We start from the raw sequence: 27,290 nt of genomic DNA, 5'->3' as shown, positions 1-27,290 counted from the left end.
CCAGTCCCGGGAGCGGAAAGACTTACCTTAGTGGGAAAAAAGGACGGGTATACACTCGCACACACACACATATCCATCCACACATATACAGACACAAGCAGACATATTATTGGTCTTTAAATATGTCTGCTTGTGTCTGTATATGTGTGGATGGATATGTGTGTGTGTGCGAGTGTATACCCGTCCTTTTTTCCCACTAAGGTAAGTCTTTCCGCTCCCGGGACTGGAATGACTCCTTACCCTCTCCCTTAAAACCTACATCCTTTCGTCTTTCCCTCTCCTTCCCTCTTTCCTGATGAGGCAACAGTTTGTTGCGAAAGCTTGAATTTTGTGTGTATGTTTGTGTTCGTTTGTGTGTCTGTCGACCTGCCAGCACTTTCATTTGGTAAGTCACATCATCTTTGTTTTTTTATATATATATATATATATATATATATATATGTTGGCCACCAATAAATCCTGTAGGCTTATCTTAAACTGAATTTCGTTGGTTGTTAAGCTTTTTATGGCTGTTGCAAAGTTATTGAACATGTGTGTTCCTGAATAATGCACACCTTTTTGTACAAGAATAAGTAACTTTAAATCCTTGTGAATATTATTCTTATTTCTAGCATTGATTCCATGAATTGAGCTGTTGGTTTGAAAAAGTGATATATTTTTAATGACAAATTTCATTAAGGCATAAATATATTGGGAAGCAGTAGTTAGTATCCCTAGTTCCCTAAACAGGCTTCTGCAGGATGTTCTTGAGTTCACACCACATATAACTCTTATTTCACATTTTTGTGCCTGGAAAACTTTAGCTTGGCTTGATGAATTACCCTAAAAATAATCCCATATGACATTATGAAATGACAGTAAGCATAGTATGCCAGCTTTTTTTATTTTTATATCCCCTATGTCTGACACAATTGATATTGTGAATAGAGATTTGTTAAGATGCTTCAGCAGTTCTGTGGTGTGCTCCTCCCAATAGAATTTATTATTATGCTGTAATTCCAAGAATTTAACACTGTCCCCTTCTTCTATCTGCTTGTCATCGTATGTTAGGCATATACTCGTGGGACACTCCTTACAAGTTCTCAACTGCATGTAGTGTGTTTTTTCAATGTTTAGTGACAAAGAATTGGCTAGGAACCAGTGATTAATGTTCACAAATATTTTATTAGCTGATATTTCTAAGACTACACTTGATTTGCTATTTATTGCAATGTTTGTATCATCGGCAAACAAAACAAACTTGGCACCTGGTAATGTTACTGATGAAAGGTCATTGATATACACAAGAAAAAGTAAGGGCCCTAAGATGGAACCTTGTGAGACCCCACATGCAATTAATTCCCAGTTGGATGATGCCTGATAGCTTAATACATGTCTATTAACTAATAACATCCTTTGTTTCCTGCGAGAGATATAAGATTTGAACCATTTTGCAGCATTTCCTGTTATACCATAATATTCTGATTTACTTAAAAGGATATTGTGATTTACACAGTCAAATGCCTTTGACAGATCACAAAATATATCAGTTGCCTGCAATTTTTTGTCTAATGAATTAAGTACACTTTCACTGTAATGTAGATAGCCTTCTCAATATCAGAACCCTTTAGAAATCCCAACTGTGACTTTGACAGTATGTTATTTGTGATAAGATGGTTATAAAGCCAATTGTACATTATCTTTCCTAAAATTTTTGAGAATGCTGGAAAAAGTGAAATTGAACAGAAATTTGATGCTGTTTCTTTATCTCTCTTCTTAAACTGTAGCTTAACTTCAGCATATTTCAACCATTCAGGAAATGTTCCGCTGAAAAATGACTGGTTACACAGATAGCTTAATATATTACTTAACTCAGAATCACATACTTTAATTAACTTTGTTGATATTTCATCATACTCACTAGATGTTTTATATCTAAAAAGAAAGATGATGAGACTTACCAAACAAAAGCGCTGGCAGGTCGATAGACACACAAACAAACACAAACATACACACAAAATTCAAGCTTTCGCAACCAACGGTTGCCTCATCAGGAAAGAGGGAAGGAGAGGGAAAGACGAAAGGATTTGGGTTTTAAGGGAGAGGGTAAGGAGTCATTCCAATCCCGGGAGCGGAAAGACTTACCTTAGGGGGAAAAAAGGACAGGTATACACTCGCATACACACACATATCCATCCGCATATACACAGACACAAGCAGACATTTGTAAAGGCTAAATGTCTGCTTGTGTCTGTGTATATGCAGATGGATATGGGTGTGTGTGCGAGTGTATATCTGTCCTTTTCCCCCTCTAAGGTAAGTCTTTCCACTCCCAGGATTGGAATGACTCCTTACCCTCTCCCTTAAAACCCAGATCCTTCCGTCTTTCCCTCTCCTTCCCTCTTTTCTGATGAGGCAACTGTTGGTTGCGAAAGCTTGAATTTTGTGTGTATGTTTGTGTTTGTTTGTGTGTCTATCGACCTGCCATCGCTTTTGTTTGGTAAGTCTCATCATCTTTTTTTTTAGATATATTTTTCCCACGTGGAATGTTTCCCTCTATTATATTCACTAGATGTTTTTGATTTTAAAGATTTTATGATGGACATTACTTCTGCTGCATCAAATTCATATTATGGAAGTTACTTGAAATGTCTGGTCTGAGGTATTCTATAGCAGCATCTACAGAACCTGACAACCCCATCTTTTCAGTAACAGTTATAAAATGTTTGTTAAAAAGTTCTGCAACACTATACACATCTGTCACCAATGCATCATTTACTCTTAATGCTATTTGTCCCTCTTCATGTCTGGTTCTACCGGTCTTCTCCTTCACTATATCCCATATTGTCTTTATTTTGTTATCTGATATGACTATCTTTTCCTTGTAACATATTTGCTTTGATGTCTGTATTACAGTCTTTAATATTTTGCAGTATTTCTTGTAATGTGCTATAGCATCAACATCAGAACTGTTTCAGATTGACAAATACAGTTTTCTTTTTGTTTTACAAGATACCTCTATTCCTTGAGTAATCCATGGCTTTGCTGTAACCTTGATTAGTTTTGGGGGAAAACAGTGTTCAAATAAGGTAAGCACTTTTTTAGCAAAAGTGTTATATTTTTCATTCATGCCCTGAGCACTGTAAACATCACTACAGTGAATGTCTCTGAGGAGTGTTCTAAAACAATCAGTTTTTGGCTTATTGATTACCCTCTTGAGTTCAAATTGAACAATTTTATATCCTGTTCAGTATTAACATTTAACAGAAGGAACTGTATGCCATGGTCTGAGAGGCCATTGACTATTGGTTTTGTAATATAATTTTGTTCATTGGACTTTTCTGTAAAGATATTATCAATGGCTGTTTGTGAGCAATTGGCTACCCTAGTGGGAAACTTTACTGTGGGAATTAAGTTGAATGATAGTGTAACTAACTCAAATAAGTTCTTATTGGGAGAGTCTTTAAGGAAATCTACATTGAAGTCACCAGCAACCACTATTTCTTTGTTCTTGGTTGTTAAATGAGCCATGCAGCTTCAAGGTGGTTTATGAACAGATTAAAGTTACCTGCAGGTGCTCGATATACACTCAATATTATGAAGGATTTTTGGTGAAAGTCTACTTCTGTTGCACATGCTTCCACATGCTGTTCTAGGCAAAATTTATGAATGTCTATGTTCTTAAATTTATGATGGTTCCTGATGAATGTGGCAACTCCTCCTTCCTCCATTTCTGCTCTACAAAAGTGAGATGGTAACCTAAATCCTGTAACACCTAGAAGTCCTATACCAGGTGTCACATGATGTTCAGAGAAGCAGATTATGACAGCTGGGCTTGAGGACTCTAATTCAGCTATGCAGATAATTAATTCATTAATTTTATTTCTCAGCCCTCAGATATTTTGATGCAAAAGAGATAGCTGACATTTCACATTGACTGAGTTAAAATCGGGTAGAGTTGAAATTTCTGCTGATTGTTGAAAATTGTTAACCAACAGCTGGTTATGCTGATGTAATAAGATAGAATTACATTTTTTGGTTTCTTTCTCAAACTGAAGGTTTGTCTCAATCCTAACCTCTCTTAAAACTTGGTTTCTTTGTGTCCTCCTTACCCTAAATAAGGGTCTTTTCTGAACCCTATAACCACTGGTATTTTATCACTCATGACAGTGCCCCCTCCCTTTAACTTTCCTGCTATTTTTCCCAGCCAGTTTACCCTTCCCTTTCCTGTTGAGGTGAAGGCCATGCCTAGTATAATCCCACCTATTGAGAGAATCAACAGGAACCACACCAATGTGTGGCCCTGCTCCTGGCATAAGCAGCCGTTCCAACTCCAAATTAACTCTCTTGACAGAAATGTTCAAATGAGGTGGTCCCCTAGAACAGATACAAACTCGAGAGTATGCTTTGATGCTGATGCAATCTTTGCCAGTTAACACTCTATACTGTACCCAGGATCTCTGTCAATAGTATTACCTGGCCCGCCCACATAACCATGGTGTCTTCCTTAGTGAAATCTTATCAGTAACAGAAGTATTTTTACTAGGAACTGACTTTATGTCATCTACCTTGTGCTGCTGACCAGACTCCTCCTTCACAACTGAACATATGGTTTCGATTTTGTCCTGTGAATTAGCTATTATATTTGCATAACACATACTCTTTGCCTTCCTAATAACATTTTTAAGCACTTTACAAAACTGTTTGTAATGGGCTACTGTAGCTTGATTGTGGCTACTTCTAGCATTTTGATATAATTCCTGCTTTGCTCTACGTAATATCCCTATCCCACTTGTCAGCCACCTAGGCTGCCTATTACTGCTAGTATCCCATTCAGGATGTTCTAATGGAAAGCAACTCTCAAAGAGCATGAGAAATGTGTTAAGGAAAGTATTATATTTATCATCTATGTTATTGGCACTATAAACCTCCTGCCATTCTTGTTCCTTGGCAAGGTTTAAAAAACTCTCTGTTGCTGTTGGATTAACTTTACTAAATAGTTTGTAATTAAATGTTACATTTGTTTGAGTAAAAAAGTCTTTTAGTGTTAATAAAATTTGTGCATCATGGTCTGAAAGGCCATTCACCCCTGTACTAACAGAATGCCCATCTAGTAATGAAGAATGAATAAAAATATTATCTGCACCTGTGCTACTGTTCCCCTGCACCCCAGTTGGAAAAAATGCATCAGATCATATGAATTTAGGAGATCTACGAACATCCTTTTTCTTGCACCATCATATACAAAATTTATATTGAAGTCATCACATATAACTAATTTCTGGTACTTCTTACAATGACTCAAGAACCCTCTCTAGCTTGAGTAGAAGTGCGCTGAAGTCAGAGGTGGGGGACCTATAAACAACAACAATTAGAAGTTTAGTTTCACTAAATTCAACTGCCCCTGCACAACATTCAAAAACTTGCTCAATGCAGTGCCGTGATACGCCCATGGAATCAAATGTAATACTGTATTTTACATATATAGCCAGTCCACCACTCTATAAAGAACTCCTTGTAAAACAGCCAGCTAATCTGTTTCTGGTAAATGAAGTTTCTGAATTGTCAAATTATTTAAGTGGTGCTCCAATATACCAATAATATCAGAGTCAACATCTATAAGAAGTTCACAAACTTTATCTCTACTACCTCTTATATTTTCATGAAATATGCTAATTCCTTCTCTACTCGGATATCTGACCACCTCTGAAGGTGATTCCTTTTGTTACAGGGACTTCCTTTAAGCAGCGATACCTATCAGCTGACTTCAATCTAAGAAAGATGCAGTTCTAACACCAACTACTACAGTAATTTTTCCATGAGTGATCCCACCATCACCCAGTACACTGTCACCTATAAGCTTTGCCAGCCTCCCCTTCCCATACCTATCAAGGTGCAGGCCATGCCTAGCAAAACCCGGCCTATTGACAGACTCAACTTGCACCACTGCAATGTGAGCAATGGCCTCTGCCATCAGGGCCTTCTCGAGCCTTATGGTAACACGCCTAACAGTGGCATTAAGATGAGGCCAATCATGACGCTGAAACAGTTGCACGAAGTGCACATCAATGCCACCAGTTTGAGTAGCTATCGGTTCTATGGGGTGAGTTAATATGGGACTTGAGAGGTCACTGATGATTGTTGACAAAGCATATATTTTGGTGGTTCCAGATGAGAGCAGGCATAGGTCTGGCTATATTAGACATGGCCAGAACCTAAATAGAATTGGGAAGGGATGGTTGTGGAAGCTTATAATTAACAAGATAGTAGGTAAATGTGGCATCACTCAAGACCAAATTTCAGTGATAACATGTGGAAGGGCTAGCCCTCTATAGGACAAAGTGAGCTAGGAGGTATCCCTGCTTGAGGAAGGGTCATTTGATGCCAAAATATAGTTTAATAAACGGGAAATCCAGATCAGAAGGTCCACTAGTTTTATTTCATAAAAGTATTAGGGCAATTAAAGGCAAAGTAGATGAATTTGCTAATACATCTTGACACTGGAATTTTATGCATCTCTGAGCATCATCTACGTAGTAAAGAAATACTGAGGCTTCCCTTGGAGTGGTTTATCTTGTCTAAAATACATGCGACAAGTTCATTGTAGAAGGAAAGAGTGGCCATCTGTGCCAAATGTAATGTCTCATTCAGGAGTTGACATGTCAAAACGTGCAAAGGCGAAATATTTGAAGATTGTGCAGGAGAGTTTGAATTTTCAGGGGGAAAAAACTTTTCATTATAGATCCATACAAATCCCCCTGATCAGACTACAGGGTTTTTCCTCTCCAGACTTGATGCTGTGCTAGGCTTGGTTCTTATGAAACATGTATTGATTTTGTGTGAGGATTTCAATATTAATTTTCTCATTGATTCTCCAGTAAAAATAATGTTTATGGATTTACTTTAATCTCACAATCTGGCAGGGGCAGTATACTTTCCAACTAGAGTTTAGGGAAACAGCAGCTATCATAGACAATATCTTCATAGATTGTTCTCTAATTTATGGTCATAGTTTGAGAAATGTTGGTAAAGACTGTAAAACCATGATGTACAGACAATAATAATGGAAGGAAGCAAGGCAGAGTCATAATCCAAAGTTGTAAACAAAAGGTTTAGGAACATGAGTCTAACTGCAGTGCAGTCATTTAAAGACAACACTGAAGGCCTAACTTGGCAAAATGTTGACAATACAAATGACTAGAATGGCAAATATACATTACTTCAAACCTTCATCACTTTCTTTAATAGCTCATTGCTGATAAAAAGTGTAGGCACGTGTGCAGTACTTATAAGCAACCAATTTGGATAACTAATGGCATTAGAATATAATGTAGGAGAAAGTGAGAGCTTTATCACAATATGAAGAGCTTGGTAAAAGAATTTTACTGTAGACAATACAGCAAAGTTTGTGGAATGTCATCAGACAGGCTAAAACATTGTATTGCACTAAGATAATAGAAATCTCTTAGAACAAAATTAAAACTATGTGGTAAATTGTGAAGAAGATATCAGGCAGAATATGATTGCTCAACATATTAAACCCTTCTCCTCTTGTCAATAGTCGGAAAGGTAAATCAGAATTTTATTGGTACAGGTAAATATGTAAAACTCTTGAAAGCAAGTGCTCCAAGACAATTATATCATGTGGAACTACAGGGAACAAGCAAAGATGAAACTGAATCAGTTATTATTTTATTAAAGATTAATGACTTCCACGGGTATGATTATATTTCAAGCAGGATTATGAAGACCAATGCTCCATACATTAGTTCTATATTTAGTCCCTTTGCAATGAGTCTTTCAGATGTCATCAGTTTCTCGACAGATTGAAATACTCATAACTGAAACTACATTATAAAAAGGGTGAAAGAGATAACATATACAATTACTGCCAAATTTCTTTATTATCAGTATTTAAAAAAAAAAATTTGCAGAAGGAAGGTATAAGATAGTAGTCACACACCTCAGTACACATAATTAGCTTCCAAACTCAGTTTGGCTTGAGGAGGGAGTAACCACAGAATATGCTATTTACTATTTTATATGTGAGGAACTAGCAGGAGATGATGATGGGTTGAGAACAGCAGGCGTTTTCTTTGATATAACAAGAAAATTTGAATGTGTGGACAGTGCATGCTTTTGTGTAACATGGAAAATTATGGATTTAGGGAAGAAGCTCAACAATAGTTTGCTTCATATCTTAGAACCACAAAGCAGAAGGCTGTCCTCCAGTGCCCACAGACAGATAAGAGGTTTGAAGCTGACGGGGGTCATGTAAAGTGATGGGTGTCACAGGGTTCTCTTCTGGATCCATTGCTTTTCTTGGTGTAGATCAACAATCTGCCACTAAACATGATAACTGACACAAAAATTGTTCTTTTTGCAGATGAAAAAAGTGTTATTATAGAAGATGTAGAATGCAGTTAAATGACACAGCTAATAGGGTGGTCAGTAACATCAGCATATGCCTTCAGGGAACAGATTAAAATTAACTATAAAAAAACACAATTCATACAGTTTCAGGCACTGAACATTTAAAAGTGAAATTTTACTGTCCAGAAGTGGTTACATAGTCAGAGAAGTTAACCATTTCAAATTGTTAGGACTGAGGGTGGACAGAAGTATCATATATCTTGTGCAGGAACTGAGTGCTGATATCTTAAATTTAAGAATGATCTCCACTACCTCTGACACTGAAACGCAAAGGACAGTGTATGGACAGTGTATGGGAAGGGGAAGCTGGCAAAGCTTATAGGTGACAGTATAGTGGGTGGTGGTGGGGTCACTCATGGAAAAATTACTGTAGTAGTTGGTGTTAGAGCTGCACCTTTTTTAGATTGAAGTCAGCTGATAGGACTCACTGCTTAAAGGAAGTCCCTCTAACTAAGGGGTCAATGTTTCCAATTAGAGAAGGAATTAGCATATGTCATCAAAATGTAACAGGTATTAGAATAAAGTTAATGAGCTGTTTACATATGTTGACTCTAAAATTTTTGGCATGTCAGAGCACCACTTACAAAATTTGACAATTCACAGGTTTCCTTTACCAGGATACAGATTAGCTGGCTGTTTTACACAGAGTTCCTTGCTGGGAGGGGGAGTGGCTACGTATGTAAAAAACACTATTCCATTTGACTCCATAGATGTATCACGGTACTGCAATGAACAGATATTAGAATGTTGTGCAGGGGCAGTTGAATTTAGTGAAACTAAACTTCTAGTTGTTGTTGTTTATAGGTCCCCCACCTCTGACTTCAGTGCACTTCTGCTCAAGCTAGAGAGGGTTCTTGATTCACTCTGTAGGAAGTACCAGAAATTAGTTATATGTGATGACTTCAATATAAATTTTGTATATGATGGTGCAAGAAAAAGGATGTTGGTAGATCTCCTAAATTCATATGATCTGATGCATGGGTGCAGGGGAACAGTAGCACAGGTGCAGATAATATTTTTATTCATTCTTCATTACTAGATGGGCATTCTGTTAGTACAAGGGTGAATGGCCTTTCAGACCATGATGCACAAATATTATTAACACTAAAAGGCTTTTGTACTCAAACAAATGTAACATATAATTACAAACTATGTAGGAAAGTTAATCCAACAGCAACAGAGAGTTTTTTAAACCTTGTCAAGGAACAAGAATGGCAGGATGTGTACAGTGCCAATAACATAGATGATAAACATAATACTTTCCTTAACATATTTCTCATGCTCTTTGAGAGTTGCTTTCCATTAGAACATCCTGAATGGGATACTAGCAGTAATAGGCAGCCTAGGTGGCTGACAAGTGGGATAGGGATACCACGTAGAATAGAGGGGGAATTATATCAAAATGTTAGAAGTAGTCACAATCAAGCTACAGTAGCCCATTACAAACAGTAGTGTAAAGTGCTTAAAATGTTATTAGGAAGCCAAAGAGTATGTGTTATGAAAATGGAATAGCTAACTCACAGGATAAAATTAAAACCATATCGGCAGCTGTGAAAGAAGTGTCTGGTCAGCAGCACAAGGTTGACAATATAAAGTCAGTTCATAGGAAAAATATTTCTGTTACTGATAAACCAGATATATGTACAATATTTAACAATCATTTTCTGAGCATTTCTAGTGAATTAAATAAAAGTTTAGTTTCTACACGCAATCATATAACTTTCTTGGCAAATGCCTGCCCAAGATTGATGTCTGAAACACTCCGCTGTGATACCGAGAAGGGGAGAAGTTAGTCTATAATTAAATCACTGAAGACTAAGGACTCTCATGAATATAATCAAGTGCCTAGCAGAATATTAAAGTAGTGTGCTGCACATGTTAGCCCTGTATTTAGCCATATTTGTAATTTTTCCTTTGGGAGTGGTCAGTTTCCTAAAGAATTAAAGTATTCAGTAGTAAAGACTCTTTATAAAAAGGGATAAAAGAATAATGTAGACAATTTTAGTCGTATTTCTATGCCATCAGTGTTTACTAAAGTTATTGAAAAGGCTGTGTATGTAAGGATAATTGTTCATTTTATGTAAAGTTCGGTTTTAGAAGTCATTTAACAACTGAAAATTCTATATTCTCTTTTCTCTGTGAGGTACTGGATGGGTTAAACAAGTTCATGGCTAGTAGAAAATAAACTAATGCTAAACCACTGTAAGACTCAGTTTTTACAGTTTCTAACACACAATTCAACAAAACCTGACATTTTAATTTCACAGAATGGGCATATGATTAGTGCAACTAAACAGTTCAAATTTCTAGGTGTTCACATAAATAGTAAACTGTTGTGGAAAGTCCACATTCTTGTTCAAAGACTTAATGCTGTCATTTTTACTGTCTGAACGGTGGTCAAAGTGAGTGATCATTCAGCATGAAAATTACTCTACTTTGCTTATTTTATTCACTTATGTCATATGGTATTATATTTTGGGGTAACTCTTCCCATTCGAAAAGGATATTTTTGCCTCAGAAATGGGTGGTTCGGGCAATAAATGGTGTAAGTTCACAAAACTCTTGTCGACCCCTGTTCACTAGTCTGGGTATTTTGACATTGGCCTCTCAATATATATACACTCCTTACTGTCATTTCTTGTTAACAATATTAGCTTATTCCCAAGAATAAGCAGCTTTCACTCAGTTAATACTCAGCTGAAATCAAACCTGCATTTGGATTGGACTTCCTTAACTCTTGTGCAGAACGGTGTGCAGTATACTGCTGCATCCATTTTCAATAAGCTACTGCTCAAATTAAAAAATCTTAGCCGTAATCCACATGCTTTCAAATCAGAACTGAAGCATTTCCTCATGTATCACTCCTTCTATTCTGTCGAAGGGATCCTTGAAAAATTAAGCTGACTCTTGTTGTATTGTTGATAGCACTTACTTAAACTTATGGACTGACTTTTTTGTGTTCATAAACATTTTATTTTTACTTGTTATTACCTTTGTGTTGTAATTTCATGTATGGCATGTTCCATGACCCTGGAGATTTGCTCCTCAATTTGGTCATATGGAACTTGATGTGCAAATAAAATAAAATAAAATAGAGAACATTTTGAACTCAACAAAGGGTCCCAGTAGCCACAAATGATTTTGGCACCCTCAGAATCATACACTGGTGGTGAAGTTTACTCAGTTGAATAGCGTTGGTCAGTGTGCTTTGAACTGAGAAGGAACTATGCCAAAAAAGAAGTGCATTTTCAATCTTAAAATCAGTCTGTCATCACTTAATTGTGAAACATTCTTTCTCTTCATTAATTAAGACAGAGTGTTTTGTAAATCTTGCCATGAAGCAAGTTATACATTGATGAGCAGAAGCAGCCACTGGAAGATAGTATCCACAAATATAACATTGACAGTATAGAGATGCTTTATAAGCAGTAAACATATGAAGGATGTGCATAATTACTGCAGTTTGGAACAGGTATCATGCTTTCAAACACACTATTCATAAGGTAATACCGCATTGTCCTACATCACTTAAAAGTTTACACCTGTCAAGATGTAGAAAATATCTTTCCTCAATGGATGGCTAAAAATTTATTTCAGCAAACAGTTGATAATCTGAAAATAATGATGTTGAAGTAGTTATAATCTATGAAGGCTTACATCATTACCGGATTTTCTTTGTGATATGTCGCCTTTCAAGATATAAAGAAAACACTTTTACTGCACAAAAAGAAATAATCAAATCTTTTGAAGATTAAATTATTTTGGAAAGAGTTCAATATGGTTGTAGTACTGATTTCACAGTCATAAATTGCAATGACTATTATTGTTATATTCCACTTACATCTGGATTCAACCCATAAAGACAATTTGCTGCAGCACAGAAATTTCAAAAACTGTTGCAGATTTCAAATCTTTGATGGACCATTCTTAAAATATTTTTTTTTCCAAAGTCACATTTATACAACTGTACAGTTAATAATGACATACATGTCCACTACAGGGCAGTTACTGTCTCTTCCCATGTTTCAATTTAACTACCTGTCCCTGGGCTACCTGGTGCCCTTGAAAATCAATACAGCTTCATATGTGAAGCTCTGAACAGCTATAATATGAAGACATATGTCGTCTATACTTAAGACAGATATATGGAGTCACAAAATTTATACTCAACTCCAACAACAAATTCTACTTTTGTATCCTATGATATTGCAGGACTACAAAATAAAATACACTGTACAAAATCTTTTTATAACTAATGAACACAGTAAAGAAGACAACAGATATTCTAATCATGAAAGCCAAAGTATCTTAGTACCAAACTGAAGCAATTGTACATTTAACTTAGGAACAAATTAGTGGTCAAACTTACAGCTGCTGGTGAGAATGGCACTAGATTGTGCCAAATACGCACAGAAAACAGTAGCTAGTAAATTCAACATTGTGTGTGTCATGGGGGCTCTCCAGACCAGGTCTGCTGCACCTCATCTGAAAGTTGCTGTGCCATAGCCACTTTTATTAGAGGTTGCTGTTATGATTGTTCGTTTTTTAATACATGTTTCCTTTCAAGGGCAAGTGACTTGCAAGATTCCAGATGGTGGCCACTGTGTAACAAAAGACTTAAAAATTGGTAGTGTTGTCATGTTTGTGGCATGAATGAATTACTTAATAACCTATGAAATGAGCTCATTATCAGGAGGGTATTGAATGCTTTGTCATTCCTTTTTGTAATAATATCTCCTCCTGCCCACTCTTTCATATATTGTGAAGAAGTAATCTGCCACTGTGAGTTGCACGAGGGGTCAAGGCTACCTGACATCCTTGAAACTCTTATTATGTTCAAGTGGTTCTTTCATTTACATCCATCAGATCAAGTTCACAGTGTTCTATTACACAAAATTCTTTAAAGAGCCATAGTTCAAGTGTCACAACTACAAAACTAATGTGCAGACTTTCATAGTTGGTTAAAATGCAATATGAAGTGCATAGTACATGAACGTAATGCAAACGGCTCTAACAGCACCACGGAAGGATAGAATAATTTATGGACAAACTCCTCAAATATAGTGCAGCATTGGCAACAAACTCCATTTTCTATTTTAGTAGTTTATTTGTATTGTCTCCATAGTCATACAGATTTTTTAAGGGGGGCTGTGCAGATTAATTGCTCTGCATCACCCATAATCATAGCTACTAATGCGTATCATGTTTCCTGTTTGTCAGTGCAAATATTAAATAAATTCTTTAGCGTGGGCAAAGGCCATGCCTTCTTCTTCTTCTTCTTCTTTTCCCAGGTATTGAAGGATTTTCAAACTCCTCCACACATTTATATTTGTAATACTTAGATTATAACAAAGGCAGAAAGCTTTAATTGTGTGAATCTTTTTATTGTGCCTGCCACGACTCAGCATCTCTGCTATATGGAGAGTAGCAACTTTCCTTCTCTGGTATTGTTACATTCCATCAAGGATTTTCCATTGTTTAATACTTAGATTAGATTAGATTCAGTTTGCATTCCATAGACCCAAAAATTGAGAAGATTCTCGTGGGTGTGGAACATGCCATAACATAAAAACACAAAACATTTGAATATAATACTTACTACCCTGATCATTTGTCAGGAGATTGTCAAAATAGGTGACTAAAATGCAGTAAACTGGAACAACTAATATTTACAGAATTAACATGCTGTCAGAATGAAACATTGTTATGCACTATTAATAAATTTATCATACAAAAAATACCTAATCTTGACTGTTGTGACCAAGTGCTGTCAAAACTGAAATCTGACAGATATTTTTACTTAAGCTGGCTTAACAGTCTCTGTTAAGATATTCATCTACAGAGTAGAAAGGGTTGCCTATCAAAAAGTCTTTGAAACTCTGTTTAAACTGTGCTTTATCTGAAACCAAGTTTTTAATGGTTGCTGGCAATTTATTTAAAATGTGTGTTTCTGAATAATGGATGCCTTTTTGGACCAAGGTAAGTGATTTTAGGTCTTTATGTAGATTATTCTTATTCCTAGTATTGATACTATGTATTGGGCTATTGGTTGGAAGGAGTGATGTATTACTTGCAACAAATTTCATTAAGGAATAAATATACTGAGAAACAGTGGTTAGAATACAAAGTTTCTTGAACAGGTTTCTACATGATGTTCTTGAATTTACACCACAAATGATTCTTATCACACACTTTTGCATCCTAAAGACTTTTGCTTCGTTTGATGAGTTGCCCCAGAATATGATCCCATGTGACATAATAGAAAGAAAGTAAGCAAGGTATGCAAGTTTTTTTTATATTTATATCTCCTACATCTGACATCATTCTCACTGCAAATAAAGACTTGTTTAGGTGCTTGAGCAATCCTGAATCCTGCCCTTCCCAAATGAATTTATTATCAAGTTGTAATCCCAGACATTTAACACTGTCAACCTCTTTCATCTGCATGTCTTCATATGTTAAACACATACTGGAAGGAAATCTCTCACAGGTTCTGAACTGCATATAGTGGGTCTTCTCAATGTTTAATGACAGTGAATTAGCTTTAAACCACTTATTAATATCAGTGAAAATTTGATTAGCAGTTATTTCTAAATCTGTACTTGACTTGCTACTTATTTCAATGTTTGTATCATCTGCAAACAAAATAAACTTAGCATCTGGCAATGTAACATATGAGAGGTCATTAATGTACGCAAGAAAGCAATGGACCCAAGATGGAACCTGGAGGAACACCACATGTAATTAATTCCTAGTCAGATGACTTACTGCTTACTGCACAGGTATTTTGCAATGACATCCTTTGTTTCCTGTTAGATAAGACTGAAACCATTTCACAGCATTGCCAGTGACACCATAATATTCTAATTTACTTAAGAGAATGCTGTGGTTCATCCAGTCAAAGGCTTTTGATAGGTCACAGAAAATGCCAGTAGGCTCTAATTTATTATCTAATGAATTAAATACATTCTCACTGTAAGCGTAAATAGCTTTCTCTATATCAGAACCCTTAAGAAATCCTAAATATATTATTTGCAGTCAGGTGCTTAAGGAGATGCTTGAACACAACCTTTTCAAATATTTTTGAGAAAGCCGGCAAAAGTGAAATTGGTTGATACAGAAAATTTTTTTTTTTGGTCTATCTTTGTTTACTTACCTGTTAATGTAACAAATGTTCCACGTGTAAAACTGGGGAGGGGAAAAAAAAACCACCCACCCACCCACCCACTCACCCACCCACACACACACACACACACACACACACACACACACACACACACACACACACATCATGTTTGGTACTTCATCAATAAATCAATAAGCTTTCCATTTTTAAGAGTAACTTACTTGCATGTGCACCCCCCTCCCCCCACTTCCCAGAGCGCTCTCTCTCTCTCTCTCTCTCTCTCTCTCACACACACACACACACACACACACACACTTTCGTTTGGTAAGTCACATCATCTTTATTTTTAGATATATTTTTCCCACGTGGAATGTTCTCCTCTAGATGATGTAACTTACCAAATGAAAGCGTTGGTATGTAGATAGACACACAAACACACACACAAAATTCAAGCTTTTGCAACCCATGGTTGCTTCATCAGGAAAGAGGGAAGGAGAGGGAAAGACGAAAGGATGTGGGTTTTAACGGAGAGGGTAAGGAGTCATTCCAATCCCGGGAGTGGAAAGACTTACCTTAGGGGGAAAACAGGACAGGTATACTCGCGCGCGCGCACACACACACACACACACACACACACACACACACACACACACACATATCCATCCGCACATATACAGACACAAGCAGACATTTGTAAAGGCAAAGAGTTTGGGCAGAGATGTCAGTCGAGGCGGAAGTACAGAGGCAAAGATGTTGTTGAATGACAGGTGAGGTATGAGCGGCGGCAACTTGAAATTAGCGGAGGTTGAGGCCTGGTGGGTAATGGGAAGAGAGGATATGCTGAAGGGCAAGTTCCCATCTCCGGAGTTCTGACATGTTGGTGTTAGTGGGAAGTATCCAGATAACCCGGACGGTGTAACACTGTGCCAAGATGTGCTGGCCGTGCACCAAGGCATGTTTAGCCACAGGGTGATCCTCATTACCAACAAACACTGTCTGCCTGTGTCCATTCATGCGAATGGACAGTTTGTTGCTGGTCATTCCCACATAGAAAGCTTCACAGTGTAGGCAGGTCAGTTGGCAAATCACGTGGGTGCTTTCACACGTGGCTCTGCCTTTGATCGTGTACACCTTCTGGGTTACAGGACGAGTAGGTGGTGGTGGGAGGGTGCATGGGACAGGTTTTACACCAGGGGCGGTTACAAGGGTAGGAGCCAGAGAGTAGGGAAGGTGGTTTGGGGATTTCATAGGGATGAACCAAGAGGTTACCAAGGTTAGGTGGATGGCGGAAAGACACTCTTGGTGGAGTGGGGAGGATTTCATGAAGGATGGATCTCATTTCAGGGCAGGATTTGAGGAAGTCGTATCCCTGCTGGAGAGCCACATTCAGAGTCTGATCCAGTCCCTGAAAGTATCCTGTCACATGTGGGGCACTTTTGGGGTTCTTCTGTGGGAGGTTCTGGGTTTGAGGGGATGAGGAAGTGGCTCTGGTTATTTGCTTCTGTACCAGGTCGGGAGGGTAGTTGTGGGATGCGAAAGCTGTTTTCAGGTTGTTGGTGTAATGCTTCAGGGATACAGGACTGGAGCAGATTCATTTGCCACGAAGACCTAGGCTGTAGGGAAGGGACCGTTTAATATGGAATGGGTGGCAGCTGTCATAATGTAGGTACTGTTGCTTATTGGTGGGTGTGATGTGAACGGATGCGTGAAGCTGGCCGGACAGATGGAGGTCAACATCAAGGAAAGTGACATGGGATTTGGAGTAGGACCAGGTGAATCTGATGGAACCAAAGGAGTTGAGGTTGGAGAGGAAATTCTGGAGTTCTTCTTCACTGTGAGTCCAGATCATGAAGATGTCATCAATGAATCTGTACCAAACTTTGGGTTGGCAGCAACCCATAAATAGGTTGGTGTACGAGGGGGCCATCCTGGTACCCATGGCTGTTCCCTTTAATTGTTGGTATGTCTGGCCTTCGAAACTGAAGAAGTTGTGAGTCAGGATGAAGTTGGCTAAGGTAATGAAGAAAGAGGTTTTAGGTAGGGTGGCGGATGATCGGCGTGAAAGGAAGTGCTCCATCGCAGCGAGGCCCTGGACGTGCAGAATATTTGTGTATAAGGAAGTGGCAACAATGGTTACAAGGATGGTTTTCAGGGGTAACAGGTTGGGTAAGGATTCCAGGCGTTCGAGAAAGTGGTTGGTGTCTTTGATGAAGGATGGGAGACTGCATGTAATGGGTTGAAGGTGTTGATCTACGTAGGCAGAGATACATTCTGTGGGGGCTTGGTAACCAGCTACAATGGGGCGGCCGGGATGATTGGGTTTGTGAATTTTAGGAAGTAGGTAGAAGGTAGGGGTGCGGGGTGTCAGTTGGGTCAGGAGGTTGATGGAGTCAGGTGCAAAAAAAAAAAAAAAAAAAAAAAAAAAAAATATATATATATATATATATATATATATATATATATATATATAATAGAAGGAAACATTCCACGAAGGAAAAATATACCTAAAAACAAAGATGATGTGACTTACCAAATGAAAGTGCTGGCAGGTCGACAGACACACAAACGAACAAAAAAATACACACAAAATTCAAGCTTTCGCAACAAACTGTTGCCTCATCAGGAAAGAGGGAAGGAGAGGGAAAGATGAAAGGATGTGGGTTTTAAGGGAGAGGGTAAGGAGTCATTCCAGTCCCGGGAGCGGAAAGACTTACCTTAGGGGGAAAAAAGGACAGGTATACACTCGCACACACACACATATCCATCCACACATATACAGACACAAGCAGACATATCTGCTTGTGTCTGTATATGTGTGGATGGATATGTGTGTGTGTGCGAGTGTTCGGTAATTTTCACACCTGTCAACACTTGCTTTCTGTGGGACTGCAATTATTATATTCTTCTTGAAGTCTGAGGGTATTTCGCCTGTCTCATATATCTTGCTCACCAGATGGTAGAGTTTTGTCAGGACTGGCTCTCCCAAGGCTATCAGTAGCTCTAATGGAATGTTGTCTACTCACAAGGCCTTGTTTCGTCTCAGGTCTTTTCAGTGCACTGTCACAATTCTTCATGCAGTATTGTATCTCCCATTTCATCTTCATCCTCTTCCATTTCTATAATATTGCCCTCAGGTACATCGCCCATGTATTGACACTGTTTATTCTCTTCCACCTTTCTGCTTTTCCTTCTTAGCTTTGAACTGGTATTCCATCTGAGCTTTTGATATTCATACAATTGGTTCTCTTTTTCTCCAAAGATCTCTCTAATTTTCCTGTAGGCAGTATCTGTCTTACCCCTAGTGATATATGCCTCCACATCCTTACATTTGTCCTCTAGCCATCCTTGCTTAGCCATTTTGCACTTCCTGCCGATATCATTTTTAAGAAGTTTGTATTCATTTTCACCTGTTTCATTTACTGAATTTTTATATTTTCTCCTTTCATCAGTTAAATTCAGTATCTCCTCTGTTATGTGAGGATTTCTACTAGCCCTTGTCTTTTTACCTACTTGATCCTCTGCTGCCTTCACTATTTCATCTCTCAAAGCTAACCATTCTTCTTCAACTGTTTTTCTTTCCCCCATTCTTGTCAGTTGTTCCCTAATGCTTTTTTTGAAACGCTCTACAGCCAACAACTTTGAAACTTGAGTTTCTCCCAGCGTATAAAATGTTCAAACAACTTACAGGAATGCAACTGGGTGAAAACTTAGACAGCTGCTGATATTTCAAAAGGTGATCACTCTGACACATTCAAGGAACAAATGCAATGAGAGAGCACTGTATAAGTAAATTTAAACCCGAGAGAGTGACACAACCAGTGTCCCACTCAACCAAAGATGACCTGTAAATTAATTACCACGTGGACAAGTAGCATCAATGCTGCCCCTCTGTTATTTGACCATAGACACAGCAGGACTACAAGCACAATTTAAGCCAAAGCTTATCCCTCTACTAATAAGGTAACTTGCTAATGTAATCTCAGCTGCTTCCTTAATAAACGATCCCAATAGCTGGAAATACACCCCAGAATCTCTGTGTTGCTATACTCCATAAGATGAACAGTGCCAGCGAAGTGTTCTGCATTAGCAGATTTGCTTGGTTGTGGTAAGCATGTGTAATGCTTATGCTCTATACACCAGCCCTCCATAGTCTGACAAATTATATGCCATAACTACAAGAGATACAGTAGATGTGGGCTTTACAAATACCGAGATCATCCTTTACAGATCCTGATCTTAGATGGTGATCAAAAAATGCACTTCACAATGCATTTCCACAGAATTTGACCAAGCTTGCTGGAAATTCTAACTGTGTAAGACTAAAAGGCCATGGGCTTAGATGTCACTTCATTATTTTCATCATTCGCCTGTTGCATGGAAGGTTGCTACTGCAACACACAAGTAATCTATCTTTCACTGTAACTATTCTGTGGAAATGTTTCTTTGAGGTGGGCTACCTCAGCTGGCAAACTTTTGAAATCAGAGATGATGTGAGCCCTATGAACCAAGGTAGAAAGTACTCCTTCACGCTGAGCTCAATGATGACAACTATCAGCTTGAAGTTACATATCAGTGTGAGTTGGCTCCCTTTAAATGGCATGTCCCGACATACTATCAAGCTTCCACCTGACCAATACGTCATGGAAGGGAAGGCAGCCACTCAGAGCACATTCCTCAAAATCTTCAATAAACAGATTGGTAATAATAGGTGACAAAGGGCTCCTTGACATAGCTCCATCTTTGTCTTCATAGAATTGTTCATTGAATGAAAAGTGGAAGTCAACACTTGTTGAAATAGGATAATTAGTTCAACCCCAATCCTATCCTCAATTAATTATAATGAATCAGACAGGAATGCAAGTGAAGAAACAGACCACAGCAAACTTACTAAAATGTACGATGTATTCACATGCAACTCATCTAACTGAGGTAAGAAGTTCTTAATGTGATGTACACACTGACCTACTAGTGAGATGAACTGAGTAGTGAGATATTTTGCTCCATAGTATGTCAGAGCAACAATGTTACTTGCAATAGATGAAAGAGGAATCTGTTCATGTGGATCTTTGGGAGGCAATATATCCTAGAAAAGACAGCATAATAAGAGCTAAGACTCTTGACAGTCTCTTGTGTCAAGAATACTTTCTTCTTTAATTGGTTAGTCTTCCTCTAAACCCCACCTTTTTTTTCCTGTCAGCACTGAGTTTGTGATATGCTGGATCATATAGTAAACATGGCATCTTTTGAAAATAATCCTCCTTGTCCACAGGTAAGATGACAATACTGGGATACAGCCCAAGTGAATGCAATGTACTTCTATCAGCTGCTGTTCAACAAATCTTACTAAATTGACAACTGGAAAATGCCTGGTTGTTAGTGCGAAGTTCAATCTTTTCCTTAGCATAGACAAAATGTGTCATCACAGATTTCTCCAAGATGTAATATCACACTCCAAGACAAGGAAATGTTCAAACTTAGCCAAATGCTGGGCAGTGACAAAACAAATTTCTCAGTCACTTTGCAACAAAGAAGCACCATATAGCCCACCCTGAGAAAATGCTGAAATTTTCAAAGCACCCATGAAACGAAGCTGAAATAATTCCTCAGAAACAAAATGCAACTTTCAGTGTGTATAACAGACCCTTCCACAAAAAAGTGTCAAACTAGCCCATTGCTTGAGGTGATTGGTGGCAGCAGAATTAATGTGACATGCAACTTTGGTAAACATTGGAATAACATTATGGTCTCAACACCACAACAAAAATGATAGTGTACATAGCAGTTGCACTCATCTACTGCACAGTTTATCTAACTTACACATGCAATGTCCATTTCCTCCCTGTAAAGGTAAACAATGTGCAATGTGTGTTTCTCCTGAAATGTAAAATGTTCAATCAATGTGAAGGAATGCAACTAGGTGATTTCTTCATCAACTGCCAATACTTCAACAGGTGAACACCTTGTCATTTTCAAGGAACAATACATAAGGAAGGCGGTCTTCTTAGACCTATTGTCAGTAACATTGGTGCTCTGACGTATCGTGGAGTAAGACACTTCACTACTCTGTTGAGCCCACTAGTAGGTTGGTTTGTTCATCCAGTAAGAACTCGGTGGGTTTCTTACACTGATTTAAGGGACTGCACTTGAATGAGTCTAATATTATAGTGAGTTTTGATGAGGTCTCTCTCTTCATTTACTTTCCTCTGTCTGATTCATTATAGTTAACTGAGGTTTGATTTGATATTTATTTAATTAGTGGCAAAGCTTTTGAGATTTAACCTAAGCAAAAATTTGAAGAAAACTTACAATTAGAGATTATAACAGTGCACTGGAAACAGTGTAAGTTTGTTTTGTATGTTACTACAGTTCCATTCGATCCATCAATGAGTTCAGAGTTCACTGCATCATGTGTGCTGTTCAGTTTAACATTTCCTTTTCTAGAAATAGTCTCATTTCCATGCAGCACCCAGAAGGGCAGCAATCAGTCAAGTGTCTCATAGGAGTGTGGCACTGAGCCTTGCCACAGCTGTGGAATTGTGTGTTATTTCACGCACTGTCCAGTCCTGATTTAACAAAACATCATGAATGCACGTGATTAACTGATTATATTATGGCTTGTGCAGAGGGAACACTTTCGCGAATTAGATGACAAACTATTTTTAAGCTGTACATATGAACAAAGCAGTCTTATAAAGATAAGTTATTCACACCACATTTCAACATTAAAATAGCTGATTGGAAACAAAACAGAAAAATTCAATTTCCTTAGTATAAAAAGTATCTTTGGCTTACAGGTTGTTCTGAGAAACTAATAAATTTTATTGTTGTCGTATTTTGTTTGGTGGGTCTGGTATTGAAAAAGAATGGGCATCAGCTTCTTTTGGAGTACTCTTAACAAAAAAATTGGACAGAATAGCTGAGAAACGCCAGAATTCAAGAAGGCACTTTCATAATCAAGAGAGTTTTAGTTGTTGGGTCATGGATGACTTGAATATTAAATTTCTGAATGAGCCAAACTTCTAAGTGTAGAACATAATGCAGCTGCAAAACAGAATATACTTGCAATCAAGATGCTAAAGTTTTTTTCTTGGGCAAGCAAGAGCTTGCATTCAGAGGACACTTTAAAGATGAAGGTTCTGACAACAAAGGGAATTACCTTGAATTATTGGAACTTTTGTCTAGACAGGAACAGTTTATTTGTTATCACTTTCAGAGCACTTCTGGATTCAAAGAAACATCAAACACAATTAAAAATGAATTAATTGAATCAGTAACCAATTTCATTAATGATCTTATTAAAGAAGAGTTACAGTCATGTGAGTTCATTGGAGTACATTCATATGAAACCCTGGATGTTTCTTGTAAGTCACAGATGAGGATTCTGCTCAGTTTTTGTACACAAGATGGTCCTACAGAAAGATTTATTGATTTTTATAATGTTTCTAGTGAAAAAGTTGCTCAGAAATTGTACTTGATGTTTGGGGAGTTGCCAACAAAACAGTGAGGTGAACAGATTATGGAGCCTCGGTTATAGCAGGTAAACACCGAGTGTCCAAAACTTTGTTAAACAAAAATGTCCGTGATATATATTTTTGCATTTTTGTGCTCATAAACTTAATCTACTGCTGTTACATTGTTCTAAAAAATCAAAGCAGTTGTGGTTTTATTTACAATCTTGCAGCACTCCAAGCATTTTCCAGCAAGTCCTCAAAGAGAACACAACTCATAGCAAATAAAGGATTCAGATTGCCTCAAACATGTACTAGATGCTAAATTTCAATTCAAAGCTGTTCAGACAGTATAAGAGGGGCGTTCAATAAGTAATGCAACCCTTTTTTCTCAAAGCAGGTTTTTTTTTTTCAGGATTTTAATACACCTTATTATTCCTCACTCTTTTGTGTACAAAACCCTAGTTTTCAACATAATCACCATTCAATGTGACAGCCTTGTCACCTTACTAGGAGGACATGTATGCTCGCTTGGTACCACTCTACTGGTTGACATTGGAGCCTATGTCTTGCTGTATCAATAGTCTCCCCATCATCCACATATTCCTTCCCACAGCGTGCATCCTTCATTGGACCAAACAGATAGGGATCAGAAGGTGCTAGATCCAGGCAATAGGGTGGATGAGAATGAACAGTCCAATGAAGTTTTGTAAGCTCCTCTTGGGTGCGCAGATGCGAGTGAGACCTTGCATTGTCATGGAGAAGGAGAAGTTCATTCACATTTTTGTGGCGATGAATATGCTAAAGTTGTTTCTTGAATTTCCTGAGGGCAGGACAACACACTTCAAAATTGATCGTTGCACCATGAGGGATGATATCAAAGAGAATAATCCCTTCAGAGTCCAAGAAGATATCACTATGACGTTACCAGCCGAGGGAGTGGCTTTGAACTTTTGCTTCAAATGAGAAGTGATGTGGTGCCGCTCCAAGCATTGGCATTTTGTTTCCAGTTGGACGGAACGAACCCACGTTTCATTGCCTGTGATGATGTTCAGCAAAAAAATTGTCACAATCAGCCTCATAACATGCAAGAAATTCTGCACATATAGTCCTTTGCTGCTCTTTATGATCTTCTGTTAGTTGGTGAGGAACCCAGGAGGCTCACACTGGTGGACGAATGTGTCAGCAGTACCGGCAGAGATATCCAGTTGTGCACTGAGGTGTTTGGTTGTGATCCATCAATCACTACAAATGAGACTGTCCACACACTCCAACATTGCAGGAGCCACAGCTGTGTGCACCCAGCCAGCACACAGGAGATCAGAAAGGTTTGCATGCTTGCTGCAATGATGACAGAGGCCTTGCCCAATGACTCGTTGTGCTTTTGCTCACTGCCAGGTCTCCACAGACATTTTGCAGGTGCTTATGAACATCTGCAATGCTCCTTTCTCTTCCAAAAGAAACTATGTGCTTGGGACACATCTCCATTACAGATGCCATTTTGAGGGCTACTTATAGTGCTGCCACCTATTGAAACTTCATGAAACTGAAGTGGCTGAAGCAGGAATATTCCACGATGTTCCCAATAAGATCTACCTTTTTTCAACCGAAACTGGCTGCATTACTTATTGAACACCTTTTGTTTCTTAAATACTATAAGTTTAAAGACATTTTCCAAAATATCACCACAGATGGTGAAAACTGAGATGTAGACTCATTCAGCAGTGCTTCTTGCTTGCTTGGCATTCTTAATAAAACTCAGTTCCTTTTCCTGCTTTGCCTTTAAAAAGACATATTTGTGTATGGTCACCATCTCTAAGCACTTCAACACAAAATGACATGCGATATTAGTATGTGCTATGCTGGAATCAAGAAGACCATCAGTTTGTTACAGGATATGAGATCAGCAAAAATTGTGATCTCACATGTTGAAAGCTGTAACAAGAAATTTCTCAGTGAAATAAGTTTTAGTGACTATGACTGTCAATCCCTTAAGATATTATCTTACGAGATTTTAGATAACATTATAGTGCAAATAAAAATGTTCAGACTATTTAGTTTGTAGAACTGCTTGATAAGAATCAGTTTGGAAATTACAATTCAAATTTTCCGACAACGAAACTGAACAGCCTTCTCATAGCTTATCCATTCTCCAACAAAGAACAAATGGAAAATGAGTTAGGAAACATTTGTATTGATAAACACAAATATCTACAGCCTGCAGATCATCTTAAATTTGTAATGAACAATGTTCTTCAAAATATTCATAAAGAGGTAACAAAGCTCACCAAATTGATTCTTACATTTCCTATTATTATAGCTTCTTCTGAAAGAAGTATAAGCGTCCTTAAAAGAACTAAAAATTGCCTTCACAATTCAATCACAAATGACAGGTTACATTCTCTCTGCACAATTACCATAAAAGCCTGTTCAAACAATTTACAAATGGGTTTTGGTGTTGCTGAGTAACAGTCATAAAATAATTTGTAAATGAACGAACCACCATTTGACAACATTATTGTCTATTTAATTATAACCCAGGTTTTGTCCTTTTATGTCACCTTTAACTGGTTGAGTTAATGTCATTAACATGAGCTCGATGTCCTGCAATATATGTCAATGACATAAACCCAATCACTTGAAAATAACATGAAAAGGGCTGAAACCTGGGTCATAATTAAATGAACAACAATACAGTCAAACGGCTACGTGCTCATTTGAAAACTTACAGATGATTAATTTAAAGATAATGTCATTGACAACTCTGCTACCAAGAAGAATTGATGCATAGATCTCCTTATAAAAAGAAATAAGGTAAGCCTACCCACAATTATTTCATTAGCTTCATCACTTGATTTAACTAACATATTTTGACATGTGTTGACTTCCACTTACTTTTTCTTCAATGACCAATTCTACAGACACAACATTGGATTTGTGATGAGGAGCTCTTTGTCACCTATTATTGCCAATATGTTTATGGAAGATTTTGAGGACTGTGTCCTGGAGTATGCACCATTGAAACCTGTATTTTTTTAGATATGCAGATGATACTTTTATTGTTTGGCTTTATTGTAGTGAGAACTGAAGCAGTTTTTTGGAACATCTCAATTCAATCTACATGAATATTTATTTTACTGTAAAGGCGGTAAGGATGTGTTGATCAGAAGGAAGCTTGATGATATGCTGGAATATCCTGCTTGTACGAAACCATCTCCCATTGGTTTGAATTTTCAGTCTGATAATTTTCACTGTCAGACTTAAAAAGGGGTACTTCTTACCTTGGTTCACATGGCCCATATCAACAACAAGCTACCTTTTGGTAGAAAATTGTAGTGAAAGACAGATTAGATGCACATTGTGCTATCAACAGCCTGTGAACCTCGTGAGTAATGAAAATTAATGAGGTGACACCTAAGTCTACAAGTCTACATAATTTCTAACAGGATGGGTTGTGTTCTGCGAAAACATGGTGCAATGCATGTTTTTCGACCACAATTTAAGATTAGGCTCTTTCAGGTCTGTAAAGGATGAACTTTGTTTGGGTAAGGCATCTGTCTACCACATCTCTTGCAGTTGTGGGATGTCATACATAGGCCAGACCATCAAGACTGTGGAAGAACAGTGTAGAGAACATACATGCAAGAGTCAAGGAAATCTGCTATTGCAGAACACTACTTTGGTACCAATCATTCTACAGAATATAAAAACTCAGAGCTTCTGGCATGCACTTCCAGTCATTGGGATGGTTTTTATTAAGGAAATGGTCAAAATTAAAGTAGCAAGTTACCTTCTTACTTACATTATGCCTGTAATCCTACTCTCCCTGTGGTTGTACAACAGTGTTTATGCTACTTCCTCACTTGGTAATTATTATTCACTATCAACAACTTCTCACTTTGTCACCCTTCAGTCAGTGTGAGTAGTTCTTTTTTTAATATTTCATGGTTGGCATAGCACTATCCAACAAGTGTTTAAATTAATTACAAGAAGAAGAAGAAGAAGAAGAAGAAGAAGAAGAAGAAGACCAAGGCTGGCATAACTTTGCAGGACAGAATTACATTCGAAGCAATAACATCACTGACAAAAAGAGTACAAGGAGAAAATAGCACTGCATAAGAATAAAGACAACGAGAAAAGAAGCTGATCCAAATAAATGTGGGCCTAATGTGGCTAAAACAAAACTAAGAGGAAGAAATAAAATATTGACACTTCTCAATGTCCATTGAAACTTAGTGGTACACTAAGCAAAAGTGTAGTTGTACAAAAAAGTATTGTGAGATAACAGATGAAATGAATTTTAT

The 27,290-nt window shown here is 37.7% G+C and overlaps 1 protein-coding gene across 2 annotated transcripts in view; it reads right to left on the bottom strand.

The window, feature by feature from the left end:
• LOC126100880 (low-density lipoprotein receptor-like) overlaps positions 1-12,912 on the bottom strand; it is a 68,259-nt gene extending 55,347 nt beyond the window's left edge. For both annotated transcript variants that reach the window (XM_049911545.1, XM_049911546.1), the window contains exon 1: positions 12,782-12,912. In XM_049911545.1, coding sequence (XP_049767502.1) covers positions 12,782-12,863 — 82 coding nt within the window. In that variant the 5' untranslated portion in view covers positions 12,864-12,912. The remainder of the gene's footprint in view (positions 1-12,781) is intronic.
• Between the last annotated feature and the right edge of the window lie 14,378 nt (positions 12,913-27,290).

This window comes from Schistocerca cancellata, chromosome 9 (genome assembly GCF_023864275.1).
Source record: "Schistocerca cancellata isolate TAMUIC-IGC-003103 chromosome 9, iqSchCanc2.1, whole genome shotgun sequence".
Lineage (NCBI taxonomy): Eukaryota > Metazoa > Arthropoda > Insecta > Orthoptera > Acrididae > Schistocerca > Schistocerca cancellata.
This window is presented reverse-complemented; position numbering and strand designations above follow the sequence as displayed.